The 19,439-nt window shown below is 52.0% G+C and overlaps 2 protein-coding genes across 5 annotated transcripts in view; one reads left to right on the top strand and one right to left on the bottom strand.

Moving 5' to 3' along the window:
* Window positions 1-19,439, bottom strand: part of ralgps1 (Ral GEF with PH domain and SH3 binding motif 1) — a 123,778-nt gene that overhangs the window by 43,627 nt on the left and 60,712 nt on the right. For all 3 annotated transcript variants that reach the window (XM_048984798.1, XM_048984799.1, XM_048984800.1), the window contains one exon: window positions 18,735-18,861. In XM_048984798.1, the coding sequence (XP_048840755.1) occupies window positions 18,735-18,861 (127 nt within the window). The remainder of the gene's footprint in view (window positions 1-18,734; window positions 18,862-19,439) is intronic.
* On the top strand, window positions 1,529-16,135 carry LOC125714127 (angiopoietin-related protein 2-like). Of its 2 annotated transcripts, none has more exons than XM_048984802.1 (5): window positions 1,529-2,000; window positions 6,024-6,982; window positions 11,801-11,994; window positions 13,934-14,204; window positions 14,662-16,135. In XM_048984802.1, exons 2-5 carry the CDS (start codon window positions 6,070-6,072, stop codon window positions 14,859-14,861), a joined length of 1,578 nt encoding a protein of 525 aa, XP_048840759.1. In that variant the 5' UTR covers window positions 1,529-2,000; window positions 6,024-6,069; the 3' UTR covers window positions 14,862-16,135. The 2 variants fall into 2 exon arrangements, with proteins under 2 accessions (XP_048840759.1, XP_048840758.1); XM_048984801.1 differs by having other exon boundaries at window positions 6,021-6,982.

Here is a 19,439-nt window from a genome sequence, read left to right as displayed (position 1 = left end):
AAAACCCACAATAAATCCCTACGTGGGGTGTAATCCTGACCACAGAGGAATAATCCCACAATAAATCCCCACATGGGGTGTAATCCTGACCACAGAGGAATAATCCCACAACAAATCCCCACATGGGGTGTAATCCTGACCACAGAGGAATAATCCCACAACAAATCCCCACATGGGGTGTAATCCAGACCACAGAGGAATAATCCCACAACAAATCCCCACATGGGGTGTAATCCTGACCCACAATTAACATTTTATTATGTCCAAAAAAAGGAAAAACAATACAGTGGAGTAGCACAGGTGTTATATCTTTTCTGTGTCCTGACATGGCCGTGCAAACAGGGGCTGACAAACCCCCACACCACAATGGGGTTTGTGTTTCTATGGTAACCAGGCCTGGGTCAGAGATCGTAGCACCCAGTTGATTAGTGATGCCTGTCCGTAGCCCAGGTCGGGGCAGTGCAGGGGGCCAGGCCACAGCTGCGGTGCACTGCGCAGCAGCAGTGGAGACTTGGCGGGGGTTCAGGGACCTCATAAAGCGGCAATTAAAAACTTTCCATTTGGAAGGAAAGAAGAAGATTACAAACGGCTGCCATGGCAACTTAAGGAAACATTACAGGATGGGGGGGTCGGGCCCTGTTCATGTGAGGAGGCACATGTGGGGGGGACGGCGGGTGGCAAACATCACCTCTAATTCCTGGAATGTCAACATCTCCAAAAGAAGCAGTTGGAGTCACCCTTCCCCTCGGCAAACATGGACCATCCCCTCGGCATGAACAGGGGGGGCAGCACCGGAGCCTGATGCTTCAGATGAACAGCACATGGGCCAGAATGGACAGATCCCAGAAGTCATTCTGCTCCACTGCCGTTCCCGATAGGAACACTCACATCAGCCCAAAATCTCCACAAAACCCTCAGTTGATTCTGTGCACACAAGTCAGGGAAGAGGAATTTATTTAAAAACATCACACTAAACCTCACACGTAGGACTTTTTTTTTTTTTTTAAAGAGAAGCTTTTACCAGCTAATGCAATTACATTTCAGAGTCCAGGGTAAAACTCTGTGGAATTTCAGGGTACTAGTCCAAGTAATTAACTATTTTTCCACAGACTGCATGAATGATTCTTTGAGTGCAGGCAGGTGACTGACACAGTACTGGGACGTAAGACATCGCGTCGGACGGGAAGGGCTGGGAGTCCTGGGTGGTTAGTGCTTTCAGCGGAACGCTGTGGTCAAGACCAACATTACAGGCGACCCTGAAAACGGTGCCAGGCTCCGCTAGCAGCCCGAGGACACGGCCTGCTCGCTTCGGAAATGGCATCACAGCAGGCAGCGAGATCATCACTGGCAATGGCTGAAAAAAAGGGATGGAACAGAGAAGGGAGACCAGGGGAAGGTTGTGTGATTGGGGGCGGAGACCTGGAGTTCTGTTCGTGCCGGGGGGAGGAGAAAGGGCGGCGCAAATCGCTGTCTGACAACGGAGAGAATGTTTGTGGCTGGATCTAATTCATCATGAAAAAACTTGTGGGGGTGAGGGAGGAAGGGTGGTTAAAAAACACTGAAGCTTCAGAGCAGTGAAGCAGACATGAAATCTCCTCGTCAGTGATCCTCCTCCACGGGGTGACAGAACCCGCCTGGGACCGTCTCTCAGCTACCGGCCTTAATTCCCCAGGTGTGAAACACCCCATCGCAGCAGCTCATCCGCACACAAAGACTCCTTTTTTAAACATCATGCAGGGATCCTCGTTGAGCCACGCTGCATATGCACAGTGGAACCACTACTGAAGAGGACTTTCCGGAAGGTTCACAGCGTTCGAGGTTTTGGTCCAAAGCAGAACTGGCACAGAGAGCGCGACCTGGTGAAAAAGGACGTGTGGAACCAGGGCTGGGTTTGGTCCCCACATCTGTGATGACTTTCATTGTGGACACACGGGCATTTTCTGCTGTGCCAGGACAACCGGTGGTCTGAACGGAAAGCCGGTGTAGGTGACGTCTCCCCGGTAAGCCAGCCGCACACACGGTGTAGACCGCACATCCAGGGAGCCTCACGGTGCAGACCGCACACCCAGGGAGCCTCACAGTGTAGACCGCACACCCAGGGAGCCTCACGGTGTAGACCTCACATCCACGGAGCCTCACGGTGCAGACCGCACATCCAGGGAGCCTCACGGTGCAGACCGAACATCCAGGGAGCCTCACGGTGCAGACCGAACATCCAGGGAGCCTCACGGTGCAGACCTCACATCCAGGGGGCCTCACGGTGCAGACCTCACATCCACGGAGCCTCACGGTGCAGACCGCACATCCAGGGAGCCTCACGGTGCAGACCGCACACCCAGGGAGCCTCACAGTGTAGACCGCACACCCAGGGAGCCTCACGGTGTAGACCTCACATCCACGGAGCCTCACGGTGCAGACCGCACATCCAGGGAGCCTCACGGTGCAGACCGAACATCCAGGGAGCCTCACGGTGCAGACCGAACATCCAGGGAGCCTCACGGTGCAGACCGAACATCCAGGGAGCCACATGCCTAAAGGGGGGGGGGGTGGTTCTCACTACAAATTACCCCAGATGTACAAGCCCGTTAGAAGCCCCTGTGCCCACCCCCAAATGCAGCTGTAGAGATTTTATTTCCAAGCGAAACCATCAAGTTGCACTAACTGGGTAGGACATGACCTCCGTCTGCCTGCTTATCTTGTTTGCACTCCTGAACGAACAGGTTTGAAAACCCTTGTGGTCCTTTAACTGACTGATTGCAAATGTGGTTTATTCTAATTATTCATGTTGCGTTTTAAATTGGTAACATTTATTTCAAATTAGATTATTATTGTTATTGGTGATTATGTATTTCGCTTCGTGTGATCCCATGAAAATACCTGGCCACCCCACTGGGGGGGGGGGTGTTTGAGGGATCTGTGAGTTTGGGCCAAAATGCTGAACCTGCATCTCGCTCTATTCCAGCTGTATTTTTATGTCCATTGATTACATTATAACAGTAAATAGTACCGGCAGCAGTGATGTACGCACTGTAGGGGCATTAGGGGCGCAGTGCACATGCTGAGGTAGTGGGGGTTTCCTCGGATTTCCCACTCTGTGACGCTGTCCGGAAGCTTGCGGCTGGCTCAGCTTTCCCGGGACATGGACTTACTCACAGTGCGGTTTCCTGAAGCTGGGATGTGGGGCCGGAAGCTCTCGCCATCACTAGCGAGTGGGGGGGGGTTTATGTGGGGGGTGTCCTGTCCACGTTCTCCACTGTTTGGACCTGCCTCCATGTCATATAAGGTGAACCATATGAAGCACTCTGATAAGACGACTCAAACCAGTGTTCAGCAGGTCTCACAGGACCATCACAGACCACATGGAAAATGTCCCAGATTCCAGAAGATTGGGGGGGTGGGTGTGGGGGGGGTGCAGTTGAGCTAGGAGGAGGGGTGTTGGTCACCTGAGGTGGCAGAAAAACCTTTTGATGCATTTCCCACTTCAAGTAATAAAGGTCATGTGTGTGCAGCTCCTACTTAAATCCCCCCCCCCCCAATGCTTCCGAGCTCCACGCAGCAATGTCTTCTCGGGAGGCAAAGATCGCCACCCTGGATGCAGGAGCCCCGTAGGCTTGAGATCGTCCATTACCCCATCAACACCAGTCAGCGCCACGAAGATGTAGAGGAAAATTCTGCGTCATTCATCCGAGAAGAAGAGGGAAGAAACAAACAAGCAAAAATTCTGACAATTTTCCTTTTCGTATGACTTCTTGAGTGGACATTATGTGCACTTTCACTGCAGTGTGATGACATCATGCCACTGAGGCCCCGCCCCTTTATGATCCACAACGGATTCCCATTGAAGGAGCCCCAAGGGCCACTTTCCCACTCTGGGGTGTTCTGCTCGAGCGCACGTCCTGAGGACAGTGCCAGAATACCCAGGCCAGCAGAAACAAACAGCACTCACACACCAGGTGCACGGAAGACAAACACGTGTCACGCCACATGCATGTCAGCCGGAGATCATACTGTAACCATGGATTGCGGTAACCATAAATTTATCAGATCCAACCAGCATAAAATCGGGGATTCTGAACACAATCATTGAGGACACCCGCCCGGCTCCCCCGCCCGGCTCCCCCAGAGCACGCTCTCGCCCGCCCGGCTCCCCCAGAGCACGCTCTCGCCCGCCCGGCTCCCCCAGAGCACGCTCTCGCCCGCCCGGCTCTCGCCCGCCCGGCTCTCGCCCGCCCGGCTCTCGCCCGCCCGGCTCCCCCAGAGCACGCTCCCTCCCGCCCGCCCGGCTCCCCCAGAGCACGCTCTCGCCCGCCCGGCTCTCGCCCGCCCGGCTCCCCCAGAGCACGCTCTCGCCCCGCCCGGCTCCCCCAGAGCACGCTCTCGCCCGCCCGGCTCTCGCCCGCCCGGCTCCCCCAGAGCACGCTCTCGCCCGCCCGGCTCTCGCCCGCCCGGCTCTCGCCCGCCCGGCTCTCGCCCGCCCGGCTCCCCCAGAGCAGGCTCTCGCCCGCCCGGCTCTCGCCCGCCCGGCTCTCGCCCGCCCGGCTCTCGCCCGCCCGGCTCCCCCAGAGCACGCTCTCGCCCGCCCGGCTCCCCCAGAGCACGCTCTCGCTCGCCCGGCTCTCGCCCGCCCGGCTCTCGCCCGCCCGGCTCTCGCCCGCCCGGCTCTCGCCCGCCCGGCTCTCGCCCGCCCGGCTCTCGCCCGCCCGGCTCCCCCAGAGCACGCTCCCGCCGGCCGGGCTCCCCCAGAGCACGCTCTCGCCCGCCCGGCTCCCCCAGAGCACGCTCTCGCCCGCCCGGCTCCCCCAGAGCACGCTCTCGCCCGCCCGGCTCCCCCAGAGCACGCTCTCGCCCGCCCGGCTCCCCCAGAGCACGCTCTCGCCCGCCCGGCTCCCCCAGAGCACGCTCCCGCCCGCCCCGCCCGGCTCTCGCCCGCCCGGCTCTCGCCCGCCCGGCTCTCGCCCGCCCGGCTCTCGCCCGCCCGGCTCTCGCCCGCCCGGCTCTCGCCCGCCCGGCTCCCCCGGCACGCTCTCGCCCCGCCCGGCTCCCCCAGAGCACGCTCTCGCCCGCCCGGCTCCCCCAGAGCACGCTCTCGCCCGCCCGGCTCCCCCAGAGCACGCTCTCGCCCGCCCGGCTCCCCCAGAGCACGCTCTCGCCCGCCCGGCTCCCCCAGAGCACGCTCTCGCCCGCCCGGCTCCCCCAGAGCACGCTCTCGCTCGCCCGGCTCCCGCCCGGCTCCCCCGGCACGCAGGACACAGACACGTTTCAGCATTAAAACCAATGAGCCACACGCAAGAACCTCGGCATTCCTGAGCACAGGAGTCTCCCTCCCGCTGACGTCAGGGTTGTAAACGCCAGTACGGCCTGTGTGGGTTTTGCGAAAGTGCTCATGCACGTGGCCTGGACCCAGAACCTCTGACTCCAGAACATGCACACTGGGATCAGCTGAATCGCTGCCCCGGGTGTTTGCAAAGACAGATGCTAATATTCGATGTCCAAACATTTTTATTGTATCACCATGATGTTAAACAGAAATTTTATAACATTAAAGCATGAATAAGATGTTAGCAGACACCTGGGTCCACATAAAGCACGGAAAGAATGTCTGGCTGATCGTTAATGTGTCGACAGCTTGCAGCAGGCTGACAGAAGTTTTACAAGCAAAACAAGCCTCAAACTGATGGTCCAGGACTAACAATAGGACATGCAACCTAAAAGGGCAACACTCTGCATGGCAGCTGTCTCAGCGAGCGGGCAGAAGCCTGCAAGCCAGTGAAGCATTCTGGGAAATCGCCACACTGCCCCAATAGCATGGCCTAGTGTTGATGCTTGTGCTGAAATTTAAAATAAAAAGGGTTCAGAATGAACTGGAACCACTGTTGGGTGTCAGCCTGTTACGTGGCACGTGTTCCTCAGCATTTCATAGCTGTTCTCGTAACACATCCTCTCGGTTCCAGAAGCAGTTGTTCATGCAGATAAACGCTGCAAGCACAACCACCCTGATCCCCCGCTCTTTCTGTCCCTAGCAGGCCACCATCCACGGGAATCACGGTACCGGGGCCCATCCTGCCCACGATGAAGCTGCTCACCACACTGCTGCTGTTCCAGCTCCTGGTCTCCAGACCCGGCTCCGGGGTGGAGGAGGCGCAGGAGTTCGAGGGCAGAGAGGGTGGCCCAGAGCACGACTTCCTGTACGGGCGGCCACAGCGCTCACGCCGTGGGCGAGCCACTGGTGACGGCCAACAGGAGGACAAGTGCTCATACACCTTCATCGTGCCGCAGAGGAAGGTGACGGGCGCCATCTGTGTGAATTCGCAAGAGCCAGATTCACTGCTGGAGAACCGAGTCCACAAGCAGGAACTGGAGCTGCTCAACGGGGAGCTGCTGAAGCAGAAGCGGCAGATCGAGACACTGCAGCTGATGGTGGAGGTGGACGGCGGCCTGGTCAACGAGGTCAAGCTGCTGCGCAAGGAGAGCCGCAACATGAACTCGCGCGTCACGCAGCTCTACATGCAGCTGCTGCACGAGATCATCCGCAAGCGGGACAATGCGCTGGAGCTCTCGCAGCTCGAAAGCCGCGTGCTAAACCACACATCAGAGATGCTGCAGCTTGTCAACCGCTACAAGGACCTGGAGCACAAGTACGAGCACCTAGCCATGCTGGCCAGCAATCAGACGGCCACCATCAGTCGGCTGGAGGAGCAGTGCCTGAGGATGCCCCTGGCCGCCCGGCCTGGCCACCAGCCTCGCCTCCCGCCACAGCCCCGCCTCCCGCCACAGCCCCGCCTACCGCCACAGCCCCAACCGCAGGCCCCGCCCCCACCCCAGCCTCCACCGAAAACCAGACCCTACCAGCCGCCCACCTACCCCCGCATTACCAACCAGATCACCAACGACATCCAGAACGACCAGAACCTCAAAGCGCCATCACCTCTTCCGACCACATCGAATGGGACAGGTGACCCCCCCGTCACAATCAAGCCTTCAGGTGAGTCATGCCAACCCATGACAACTTCCTGTTAGCAGTTAGTGAACCAGAGACGGCGGTCGTTTAATACAGACCACCCACCCTGACAAAGAGCACAGCAGATATCCCTGAAACCACATACGATGTCATATTTCAGTTAGTGTCAAAACAAAGCTATTACTATCTGGCCCAATTTTCTAAGGTCAGCCAGAACCATGTAAGAACATTCTGCAAGAACCACACTGGAAAATGACTAGATTACAGCATTTCCTGCAAACTGTGACCTAAAGAAGGAATCGCGAATTCTGTAAGTAACGAATGTCTCCATCAATCGAGCAGCCACAGGAGAGCTGCGTCACATCAAGCAAACATGAGCGCGGAATATCAGGAATCCTGGATCTCTGAGTGTGGAGGCAAAAAAAGACAAAAAACAAGCCATAACGGCATCATCGCAGATAAACAGGGTCCCAGGACACCTGGGAGGGGGGTTCGGCTCTTTCCCAAGGCATTAATCAGCTCACAGCTAGCGCCATCTGTCAGGGAGAAGGCAGCACATCAGCCAACTGAGTCAGTAAACGCCACACTCTCCCAGGGACTGTGGGTTCATGCTAGAAAGAAAGACACCGGCCCCCCAGCAGGGGTTTATTGCTGAGATAATGTTGTGCTGACAGGCCAGGCCCTGAAATAAGGGAACCTGGAAGCTGTCCCTCACTTGGGATGGTTTACACAACATGCAACATCTGTCCTGCTCTATGAAAAAAAGTTCCTCTATAAAGAACAGAGAATTATAATATCCATTATTGTCACTGTACCAGTGCCCATGCCAAATGTAAAAATGCAGATGACCAGTAGAAAGCATTTGTTTTTCAGCAAATACACACAACTAGCTGCTAATTGCTAGCAAGTTCCCTCGCAACTTGCTTTGGGGTTAACTACCTTGTCATCTGGTCTCATTTAACGTGTTTGATGTTTCCAAGCTTTTTCTGAAGTCGAACAGGAGAATCGCTGGTCCTGCCCAGTACAGCGCACGGTGCAGAGAACCACAGCAGGACAAACAGGACATGGGCTCTGAGCCGGTTCTGCCGTAAATCTTGCCGTGATTGCAACTAGGGAGGGACTTTGACACAGTTGATGCAGAACGTGTAGGAGAGACTTCCATGGATCCACAGCTGTGGGCTTTCACCCTCGATAATAAATCTAAGTATAAAAGACCACCGGTACGGTTAACGACTCCGCTCAAAATGACAGTGAAAACACTTTAATAGCGCGAGCGCCTCTAAGTATCACATTACACAGAAAGCCACGACACAGAGGATGTCCAACATTCCCTTCTGAAGCCTTCTTACCGGGGGAGACCAGGATGCACAATGTAAACAGAGTGGGGCGAGGGGCGCGCATCACCGAAAGCGCTTTCGACATCAAGGAACTGATGAGGTCATTTACTCCAGCTGGGCCAGGCTACGGCTAGTCGGGCACGCGAGGGAGGGGGCGGGGGTGGGGGCGAGGCGGAGCGGGGGCGGGGCACGCTTTAACAAGGCTGACGCTGCTCCAGCTGGGCTCCCATGAGAAGTGGTCCTGCAAATGAGCAGTGCCCACTGATGCGTACAGTGACGACGTGGCCGGGACAGGGGTAGCGCTTTTATCGCTGCTGCATGCCACGACTTCAACCACATAGTAAGAAGGGCTACAAACATCAATCGAACGCCTGTCTGACGCTGTCCCTATGAACACCTCCTCTGAGGCCATCTCCTCCACCATTTCACTAAGCTCCTCTCCAATGGCCTGCATTTAAGCAATTAAGCCCAACACTGGTTGTGTGAAAACCTGTTGAGCATTAAGAAGCAGACAGAAGTGATTAAGTAAAGCTAACACTACCGGCTAGTTATCATCCCAGCCTGCAGTGCGCCCATCCCATTCTCTGCTTTACACTCCTCTCACAGATCGGTTTGTCTGTTTCCCTCTCATCCGGCCCGTCAGTATCGGGCTGCGCCCCCTAAGTCAGCCAATGTCGCCTAGCGGGCCAACCGGCCCTGATAATCAACAGTTAGCAGGAAATTAAGGGAGGTTAAACCACGGTGACCTTTCAAAGGCCTGAAAGTTCACCATTTGGGAGGCTAATCAACTAGAGAAGGACCCTTCTGGGCATCACCCCACCCAGGTCTGAGATCACGTTACCAGCACAAAACGCTCACCAAAATACTCAGCATTAAGGAATAATGCAGGCAGGCTGTATGCGGGAGCGACACCGAGGCGGGAGGAGTGACAGAGGAGGAGGGAGCTACAGACGCGAGGCTACGGAGCGCATCAAAACAAAGCAGGGGTAGGGACATTGTGTCCTGGAATCCTGTTAATTCCTCACAGACCTTGACGGGCAACAGAGACAGAGCACTTTGCCCTGCGGAATCTTCCCCGTCTGAGAGGAGTAGTAGCCCTACTGTCGAGCATATCAAGTGGAGGAAGGAGATCTGGGCTGGAGTGGAGACGTGGTGAGAGGCAGCACCCGGGGCATGATGCCTGAGGGCTCCGGACACGAGGAGACACCGGGAATGATCCACTAATGCATGAGGCTGAACCAGCTACCAGATACCGTCAGTACCGGTCAAAGCTCATGCGGTGTCCTAGGCAAGATTCACCTGGCGCCCCCTGTCTGAGAGAAAGTGAAATTGCCTCGCTAAGCTACAGTAGCACCTCCTCAGAATGGCGTGACTGCCACTGGGTATCACCAAAACTGCTGCAAACATCTGCTGAGAGTTAAACCTGCTTTCCATTCTCGCAAGTACGACAGGGTGCAGACTTTCAGGGGGGAGATTAATGAAACAAAAGCGGTTTAAATCAATTAAAGCAAAGCAAAGGATGGAATGTAACCGGCTGAGCTGATGCCATCCTCTCGGACGTCACGCTTGCGGTTTCCAAGGCAACACGTGCAAATAAACAAACCCGCCCAGGCACCGGAAACCTGAGCGGTGGTTCGTTTTAAAGCAGGAGCACGAATGCTGTCCTGTTCCAGAGGTGCCCAGAGCCAAACTCGTCACCTTAAACAGCTACCAGTTCATATGTTTATTTTTGCTGCTAAGCAGGAGTCTGTCTAAGTGGAAATCGGAGAAATTGGGGAGTCCCGCTTTGGTCCAAGCTGCGGCCTGCTGTCTGCATGTCTGTGAGCATCCCAGTTAAAAAGACCTTGTTTGAACATGCAGCGTGCAGCACCCCCTGTTACCGGAGGTGTTTGGCCAAAAATTATTGCTGAAGGGGACGGTGTGAAAGTGCTGCTTCACCACTTGGGGGGGGGGGGGGGGGGGCTGACATTTCAGTGTGCCACTGTGCTCGTCTCCATCTGTCTTCATATTTCACAGTGATTAAAGATAATTTACAGGGCAGAAAGACCGTCCAAAGCCCCCAAAACGGCCTGCTCTTCATGCCATTCAGAACCCGAGCCATTTGAAGGGGAAATGCGGCGTCAGTGAGGCGTATATTTACCTCTATAGATGGAGGCTAAGACCCCAACATCCAGGTTAAAACGTCTGACAGCTCTGCAGCTGCTGCACTTTCGAACCCGGTCCGTCCCCAAGTGATCATGTGATCATGACACAGACCTCCTCCTTGGTTCTGTGCTGCGGATCATATGGTTTTCGGGTTTAAATTGGAGGCCTCATGGAGACAGTGTTGGACAGAGACAGCAAATCCCACTCATAAAAATGGCTGGGGAGTCTTATATGGGGGGGGGTGATAATACACCTCTGAGAATGGTGACTGGATGACTGGAAGTGCGAATCTGCTGGGTCCTTAATCACAGCCCCTAACCCCCAAAATGCTCTAGGGCCGCTGGCTAATTAGCGGAGGCGGCTCTCAGACTCCAAGCCTCATTCTCCCCCGTGTGTGCGTGTCTCTACGGAGAGCATCATGGGATATGCGAGGAGAAGCAAGCTGATGTACTCATACAAATGGCACATAAAGAATCATTTAAATCACACTGTCCCTGGCAACACCAACAGCAGCCGTTAGACACGTGCGTGACTGAGGTTCCTGTCTCACACCTGGCTGCTTTCTGGGATACCTGGGCAGGGATTTAGCAAATCCATCTGGATTAAGCCGGAATCCCTCCCGGGCTCCTGTACAACAGCAGCAACAGGTCAGGGCTCAATGGGAAACGAAGGTTTATTTTTCCCCGTTACGGAATAAGGGAGCTGAGGACAAGGCCTCGGACCCACACAGGAAGGCGAGCCACTCGACGTGCTTGGCATGACGTCCGGGGCTTAAGCTATTGGGAAAACAATCACCAGTACAAAGGCTGGCTACTGAAAAGCAGGATGGATAAAGCATCAGCACTGATTTTTATTATCAGGCACGTGATTCTGCAGGCAGCAGGCAAGAGACACAGGCACACATTGTAAGACACAGGAACCATAAGCATTAACCAGACAACAGCCTGTTAGCTGCAATTCACGTGCAATGTTAGTTGCAGTTTCAGTGATGTTAGTTTGCCCAGGGGGGGGTCGGGCAGCCAATTGACCTTGGACCCCCAGTAGGTTTCACTCTCCCTTCTGGGGAGTTTTTGGTTCCTCTCCTCCATTGTCATCTACCTTTCTTTCTTTCATTTCTTTGTCCTCCCTTTCCCTGTTCTTGCATTATTCTCTCTTAATGATGTAACGCATCACACGCATGTGAAGTGTCTTGGGGGAACTCCATCGTGAAAAGGCGCTATATAAAAAAAAAAAAAACTGACAACCCGCAGGATCTGCACATGTATGTAGAGATGCAGAATGTACACACGATTCCTCCAGTTTTGAACAGACGGCGACTTCAGCGACGTCATGCCAGGCTGCTCTCTGGCGTCCCCTGCAGGGCCCTGGAAGGACTGCCTGCGAGCGCTGGAAGACGGCCACGACACCAGCGGCATATACTTGGTGAAACCTGAGAATGGCAACCGTCTGATGCAGGTGTGGTGCGACCAACGGCACGACCCCGGCGGCTGGACCGTCATCCAGAGGCGGCAGGACGGCTCGGTGAACTTCTTCGGGAACTGGGAGGTGTACAAGGTGACCAAGCAGGAGGGGATGTACCAGGGAAATCATGAGAGTGTGTACACACACACACACACACACACACACACACACACACACACACACACACACACACACACACACGCACACACACACACACACACACACACACACACAGTACTGTGCAAAAGTCGGGCAAAGAAAATGATATTCAGATTATCCTCATGTTGGTGTAAAACTATAATATTATGCCTGTCAATGTGTGTCAGCTTAGCCATTTCAGAACCTCTGCTAAAATCATCCTAGTATTTGCAGCGACCATCCAGTGCAGCCATGTATTGTTTGACTTGGCCACTAGCAAACCTCATACAGCTAGTCAATCTGTCACTGACTTTTTAAACCAATATATTTAATTATTTAATTGAGCTGTTGGTGAAATTTGACAAAATCATGGAACGGCTGAGGTGCCCCTGAGGAGACGTTTGGGAACTGAAGCGGTGTTCATCTAGCCATCCAACTAGATATCAGTAACGGTAAATGGGGGCAGGAAATTGTTATGCAAAAATATACAAACTATAGCCCCATATCCAGTATGTGATCATTTAATGTAATTTAAGGATACGAAGGAAGTCTGCATGTATTTCAGGGTTAAAACTAGGCAGTATGAGTACCGATACTCACTGGTACAGATACCAATTGGGACTGGGCAATATGCATTATACCAATATGCATTATACTGTACCGACATGCATTATACCGACATGCATTATACCAATATGCATTATAGCAATATGCAATATACTGATTTAAAAATATTAGGATAAATAATAATATTGAAATCCCCCCACTCCAGCACCAAGCCAGGCACTCTGCAGGGAAAAAAGTGAAATACATACAGACACTGGTAAACAGCCAGCATTAGAACTTGCCATCCGGTATTGGCCCCGATACCAGACCCGATTCAGGGACTAGTATGAAATATTGATACATGCCTATTTAAAACTAAAGATTCAACCTGTGTGTAACCGACACCCGATACAATGTCTTTGAGATATTTGGACCATATAGCGTCACTGTCCAGGCCCACCTGACAGGTGCTACCAGCTAAGGTCCTAAAACCACTAGTGTTGGACTTTCTATCAAGCTGACGTGTGAATAGAGCTCAAGTCTGATGGAAATATCAGAGCCTCATGTACAGCTATGAGGACATACAATGAGTTACCGTCGGCACCTTTGTGGTTCACACCGCGGTCACCGGTACCATGAGAATCTCCCATGATTCCCTATAAACATTCTTATGCATCCACAGCCTTATTCTGAGGGAAGAGGGCTTTTTCAGCACAATTACTCCAGTGACCCTAAAAGAATGTCGTGTGATTGCAACATAAACGTACAAACAACTTTAAAACCCGAAAATACGCAAACAAAACATTTTCACAGAACCGAGCACAAGTTCATTCGCTGCTCTCGGCACCTAAACTGGGAAATTCAATATAAACACCAGCTCAACCGTACCCCAGAGCACAAATGAGGCAGAGCACAAACAAACCAAGCCGTCCAGAAATGTGAACCATGTGGCAGAGAAGGTCCTTCACACGCATTGTCTCTCTCACCTCCTGTATTCTCTAGACAGCTGGTCTGTTACAATTGGGCTTAGCCTTCTTTCTCATGATCGCCAATCCCCATTGGTCATACAGGAGGACCAAGGTTCCTAACTCCTTGATCATGGTGGTCACATGACTTGCCTACCTTCTATATCAATCTAGCAGGCCACAGGCTGTGAAATAGCAACATTGACAAAACTTTTTCTAGATCCACAGACTCATTTGGCTCTTATGAGATCTACTCCTGAATATCTGCTTAGGGTTGTATGTCAAACAGGTCAGCCCATCTTAACCTAGATCAGTAATATGGTGCCACGGATTGGGATAAGCAACATGAGAACCTTAACGAGAGCCTCTATTCTGCTCCACAGCAAGGATTTGGCAACATTGACGGAGAGTACTGGCTGGGCTTGGAGAACATCTACTGGCTGACCAACCAAGGCAACTACAAGCTGCTGGTGATGATGGAGGACTGGTCGAGCCGGAGGGTGTTCGCCGAGTACGCCAGCTTCCGCCTGGAGCCCGAGGCCGACTTTTACAGGCTGCGTGTGGGCCGTTACCACGGCAATGCGGGCGACTCCCTGACCTGGCACAACGGCAAGCAGTTCACCACGCTAGACAGGGACCATGACGTATACACAGGTACCTGCAGTGCACCATCTCCACTCCATCCTGTGTGACACAGCATGTCATCAAACACCAGAAAACACACTCCCAACTTTACTCTAAAACTCTCCTCAGACATGCTTGGCCAGTCCATTTAGCCGACGTATTCCAACAGCTGGCATTCTGATATAACCAATCAATTCATATTAGCTGAATCAAGTCTGGCAGAGGGAACCATGACATAATGTCTGCATGGTTACTCAAGTTTTTGAACCACACATCAAATGTACAAGAGTGCGGTTGGAGAGGAAAGACACCGAACTGAAATGGAACGTTTATTTGCTGGAGCTGAACATCAGCCCAGGCTACCACAGCGTAACAGTCTGGAGGCAGGAACTGCATTTCTGTTAAGCACAATCACGCGACCCGGTAGGATCCATTAATGTCTCAGTGGGGGCTCTCTGATCTTAACAGCATTTGCATTTCCACACAGGCAACTGTGCCCATTACCAGAAGGGAGGGTGGTGGTACAACGCTTGTGCACACGCCAACCTGAACGGCGTGTGGTACCGGGGAGGACACTATCGCAGTCACTATCAGGACGGCGTCTACTGGGCCGAGTTCCGAGGCGCGGCCTATTCGCTGAAGAAGGTGGTGATGATGGTCCGGCCAAACCCCAACACCTTCCACTAACGGGATGCGACCAGAACCAGAAAGCGGCGACCCCACCACGACCCGGACCCGAGAACTGTCCTGGGATAGGCCGGCTCACTCCGCGTGTCGGCTATCCTCCCACCCTTCCTTAGGCTTTCGTGTGTGTGTGTGTGTTTTGTCTTTCGGCGTATGAGGACCATGCAGTGACAATGACTGAAATTACTCGCACAGGGGTAACAAAAGCAGCGCGGACTGTGGGTGGAGACCTGGAAGGGAGTAAGATAGAACAAGAATAGCGTGCTGACATGGAGACGCAGCCTGAACAGAGACCATCCCCCTGACAAGAGCGTCAAGCCAAAAGTCAGCTGTGTTCTCCTATCACTGTGGGGATTAGCAAGAGACAAAGAGCAGAGACTCCATCCAGAGCTGAAGAGCAGAGGTTTGACTGGAATTACTGAACATTTATTCAATATACAATAAATAACCCCCCCCCCCATTTCATTCCTAAGACTTGAAAACAAGTGGACCGGAACAGGCATCCACTGTATTTGTAGAAACCTTCAAGGGTCAGAATTTTTTATGGGCAAGTAGGCTTAGCAAGTAGATTTCCTGTTCATGTGAACAACAGTATTTATTCACAGGAAGAAGGCAATTCAAGTATCTCCTAACCCATTTTTTTAATACTTAAGGACTTCAATAAACTCAGTTATTTAGCATATAACAACCGATTCAGTAGAGAACATTGCATCAGACATCCAAGTTACCTTTGAGGACCCAGCCGGCAGGGACTGGATAATCGCCAAGGCTGACTGGAGTTAGGAGGAATTTTTTGAGTGTAATGTCTGTTGGCCAACAAATATGTTGTTCTTAGTACTCCAGAACGCTTGGATATGAAACCAAGAAATATCCAAAAGTAGTCTGAGGTGGGAGGAGGGAGCACCATTAAAATCCAACATCCCCCAGACCTCAGCCATGTACTCAATGTATGGATACAGGGAACATCGGACAATATGACGTCCACTGCTGTGTGCTACAATAGGCTACTTTTGATAGGAAAATCTTTAAAATTATCCCCAAGGGCCTCCACCACCATATGTACCGTATAAAGGCTGATCTTGTTTGAAGATTCATTGTCTTGTGTACATAATAGCCTCATCATTAAAGCAGGGTGTAATATAAACGTGTGAAGTCCTGCGCAAGACTGACGATCATTATAACAGAGTATCTACAGCAAACTACAGTCTACTGTGGGATGGCAGTATGCTTTCTAATTTAGTCACTATGAACAAAAATAAAATAATTGTAAAACAGAATTTTATTTATTTATTTTTTTAAACCACAGATGCTTACAGGCTTACATAAAAGTCACCTATGAAAAGGTCAATCAGAATTTCTGGAGTAAACATGTGAGTTTTATGGTGATTGGTCAGTCACATGCAGAGACTACAGACAGTGATTGGTGGCAGGACTGAAGTGGGTGAGGTCACAAGCCATCACACAAATGCAGTCTGATGTGAGTAATGGTTTTTTCCCCCACAACATTCAGAGAAATACGCACACACACACACACACACACACACACACACACACACACACACACACACACACACACACACACACACACACACACACACACACACACACACACACACACACACACACACACACACACACACACACAAGTCAGATTCAATTACTTATAAACGTGACTTAAATACCCCTGTACAGAGAACAGCCACAAGACCAAAACAAACATTCGCTGGCCAAGACAAACAGACTGTTATTACGATGTCAGGGCTCCCCCAGGTCTTACGGACCGCTGTGTGAGCTGAATCACTGATCCCCATTACAAACCACAGCTGAAACAGCTCACCGCTCACTTTACATAGAATGTCCCCCCCCCCCCCACCCCCGCACTGCCCAAACCTGACCCCATTCAAATTCAGCTGAGATTTCACAACACGCCCAAGAGGTTAAGAGCTGGAGTGAATGACAGGTGGCCATTCAGACGACTCCGTTTGTAGCACACTGCCGGAAATACTCCCTTGGACTGTATTAGGGAAGCCGGGAGGACGGGGACAGAGCACTGAGGCAGAGCCGCCTGCCCAATCGGGAGCATGAGCACATCTGGTTCACTGGGGCAGAAGAGTCTCAGGTCATGAGGGGCCCACGTGATTCAGCTCGTTATCCTGGATGGATCCTAAACGGCAACGCTTTGTTTAAAAGGGAGCGACCTCGCTCCACAAAGCCTTATCAGCCTTAATTAGACAATGAAGTGGACTCCCACAAAATCAGTATTTGAGATCGAATTAAAAGCAACTGAGCAACTAATTAAAATGAAAATCGTCCAGTTTAAATCGGCTGCTGACCGATCTCTACCCAACACCCACGCAGCTCAGCACCTACAGGAAAATCAAACCGTCCTACAGCGAACATCTGAACATAACCCTCCCAGGAGACATCAGGAGAGCCAATTGGAACAGAAGTTCTCATAGCATATCCATCCATCCAAATTTTAGATGCTTCTCCAGGTCAGGGTCATTGGTGTTTGGGGGGGGGGGGGGGGGGGCATGCCAGGGGAACAGCTCTGGTAGGAGTCCAGTCCATTGTGGGCGCAGCCCTAATTGTCCTTAAAACATCGTCCCATTTAGAGGAGGGTTGTGTCACATCCAGTCCCCCAGGAACATCACACTGATGCTTACCGCACATGCTGCCCTGCCCCCTGCTGGACATTCATGGCATCTAAGAAAGCAGTGACCTTCTCCGTAACCCAAGAAGGTCATTAAAAAGGAGTCGGTCAGGTCTCCCTGCAGCTTTATACCTCAAACTCTACAAGGACACAGCAGCTTTCAGTATGGCCAAACAAGACTGTATGGGAGTGACATTAACTGCTTAGCATCAAAACGACAGCACTGTGCAGCTTTACTGTACAGAGTTATTACTTTAATCAGGATTTCCATCAATGTGGTAGGTTCTCTGAATCTCGCACTTGGAGTGTGCAGACTTTTTACGGGCCCAACCACTACAAATATTACATGGGGGGGGTTACAGAAAGTTCCATCTGCTTGATCAGGGGCCAGACTGATAAAAAATAAAAAAAAAAACGCTGAGAATTTCATTAGCTCTGTACTGACTTTATTTAGCCGATGTGTCACAATAGTGCCTGCGCTTCACAGCACCAGGTTTTATGCTTTTCAGCACCTTTGAAAAACACATAAGCCCCCTTGATAAAGGTGAAATGCCACAGCTTTCCATTAAGCTCCTCAGCCTCTGCTTCCGGTTCCCACCGGGTCCCATTTTGTCCCAGAGGGCCCACAAAACCATCAAGCCAGAAATCTCAGCCACTGAGAGATGGGGACGTAGCATCCATTAGCCTTCCTGAAGACATTTCTCCCAGCACAGGGGAAAAGAAGCCGATTCCAGGAGAGAGCAGAGAAGAGTCCTTGTACCTGGTGAACGTATGAAAAGGCACGATTCCTCAGCCGGAAAAGACGATTACGATCATGTGTGACAGCAAAGTCAACGAAGACCACGGCCTCAGGGCCCCCCACAGCCCCCCCACAGCCCCCCCACAGCCAACGTGGGGCTGACATATCACACACAAAGCTGAGGATTCCCCGCGGCTTTCTGCCACACAAACTGAGATTTCCTAAAACGCCACTAAGCTAACCAGCTCTCGACCAGAGGGGAGGCGAAAGTCACATGTCCATTTTTTTTTATAAAAAAAAAAACACGCCTGATCTGTTCCAGGCCACCTAAGGCAGAAACCCTTCCATGATCTGACAAGTGCTCAAACCGAGGGATCTGCTTAAGCTCAACCGGTAGCAAAACGAGGCCATAGGCAGCTCATGGAAACGTGGAGGTCTCCAGCAGACCGCAGAAGATCAGAGGGACCACCCAGGGAACACTCACCCAGGTAGGGGATGCAAGGAACCATCTTCAGAGAGCGGATGTACTCCCGCATGCGCGTGTAGTTCTCCTCCTTGGAGGTCAGGTAGTCCAGCTTGTCCAGCGTGGCCTTGTCCTTTCGGCTGATTAGCTGAGAAAGACGATCAAACAGCCAATCAGATACTCAAGCCCACTAACCATCAAATTCTAAACTATAGAACAGTATAAAAACTTGCGGAGTGGGAATAAGTTAAAATATCATGGCAACGTGACGCAATGGATTTTTGAGATTCCCAAGCTTAAAGCAACATATTCAGTCTTGCTTGTTGGGAAAACTCAAAAATGTGTCACATCACGTTGCCTTGATATTTCAAGTTCTCTCTATTTCACATTTTTTATAGTGTAAAAAGTCCAAGTAGTGAACATCATGGGAAAGATACAGAAAAAAATCCTGTAGTTAGAAGGACATTTACGGAAAAATGTTGTGTTTCAACAGCAAAGATAATGGAGGGGTTCCCTAATTCCTGCCGGAAATACTCCCAGGAAACTGTATTAGGAAGCCGGGATGATGGGGACAGAGCCAGTCTGGAGGGCCGGTCTACGCCACAGTTTGCAGATCTCCCAGCTCAAACACGCCTCATTCAGCTCACCAGCTCATTTCCAGGTTTAGTAGGGAAATCTGCAAACTGTGGTGTAGACTAGACCCTCCGGGACAGGATTTGGTGATCC

The sequence above is a fragment of the Brienomyrus brachyistius genome, chromosome 2 (genome assembly GCF_023856365.1).
Source record: "Brienomyrus brachyistius isolate T26 chromosome 2, BBRACH_0.4, whole genome shotgun sequence".
NCBI classification, from domain to species: domain Eukaryota; kingdom Metazoa; phylum Chordata; class Actinopteri; order Osteoglossiformes; family Mormyridae; genus Brienomyrus; species Brienomyrus brachyistius.
Note: the sequence above shows the minus strand (reverse complement) of the source record. Positions and strands in the feature narration are given on the sequence as shown.

Excerpts from the sequence above, each read along its gene's own strand:
- LOC125714127 (XM_048984802.1), top strand. The coding sequence starts at position 6,070 with ATGAAGCTGCTCACCACACTGCTGCTGTTCCAGCTCCTGGTCTCCAGA. Across the intron at positions 6,983-11,800 it reads CGTCACAATCAAGCCTTCAG|GGCCCTGGAAGGACTGCCTG; the intron begins GTGAGTCATGCC and ends CGTCCCCTGCAG. Across the intron at positions 14,205-14,661 it reads GGACCATGACGTATACACAG|GCAACTGTGCCCATTACCAG; the intron begins GTACCTGCAGTG and ends ATTTCCACACAG.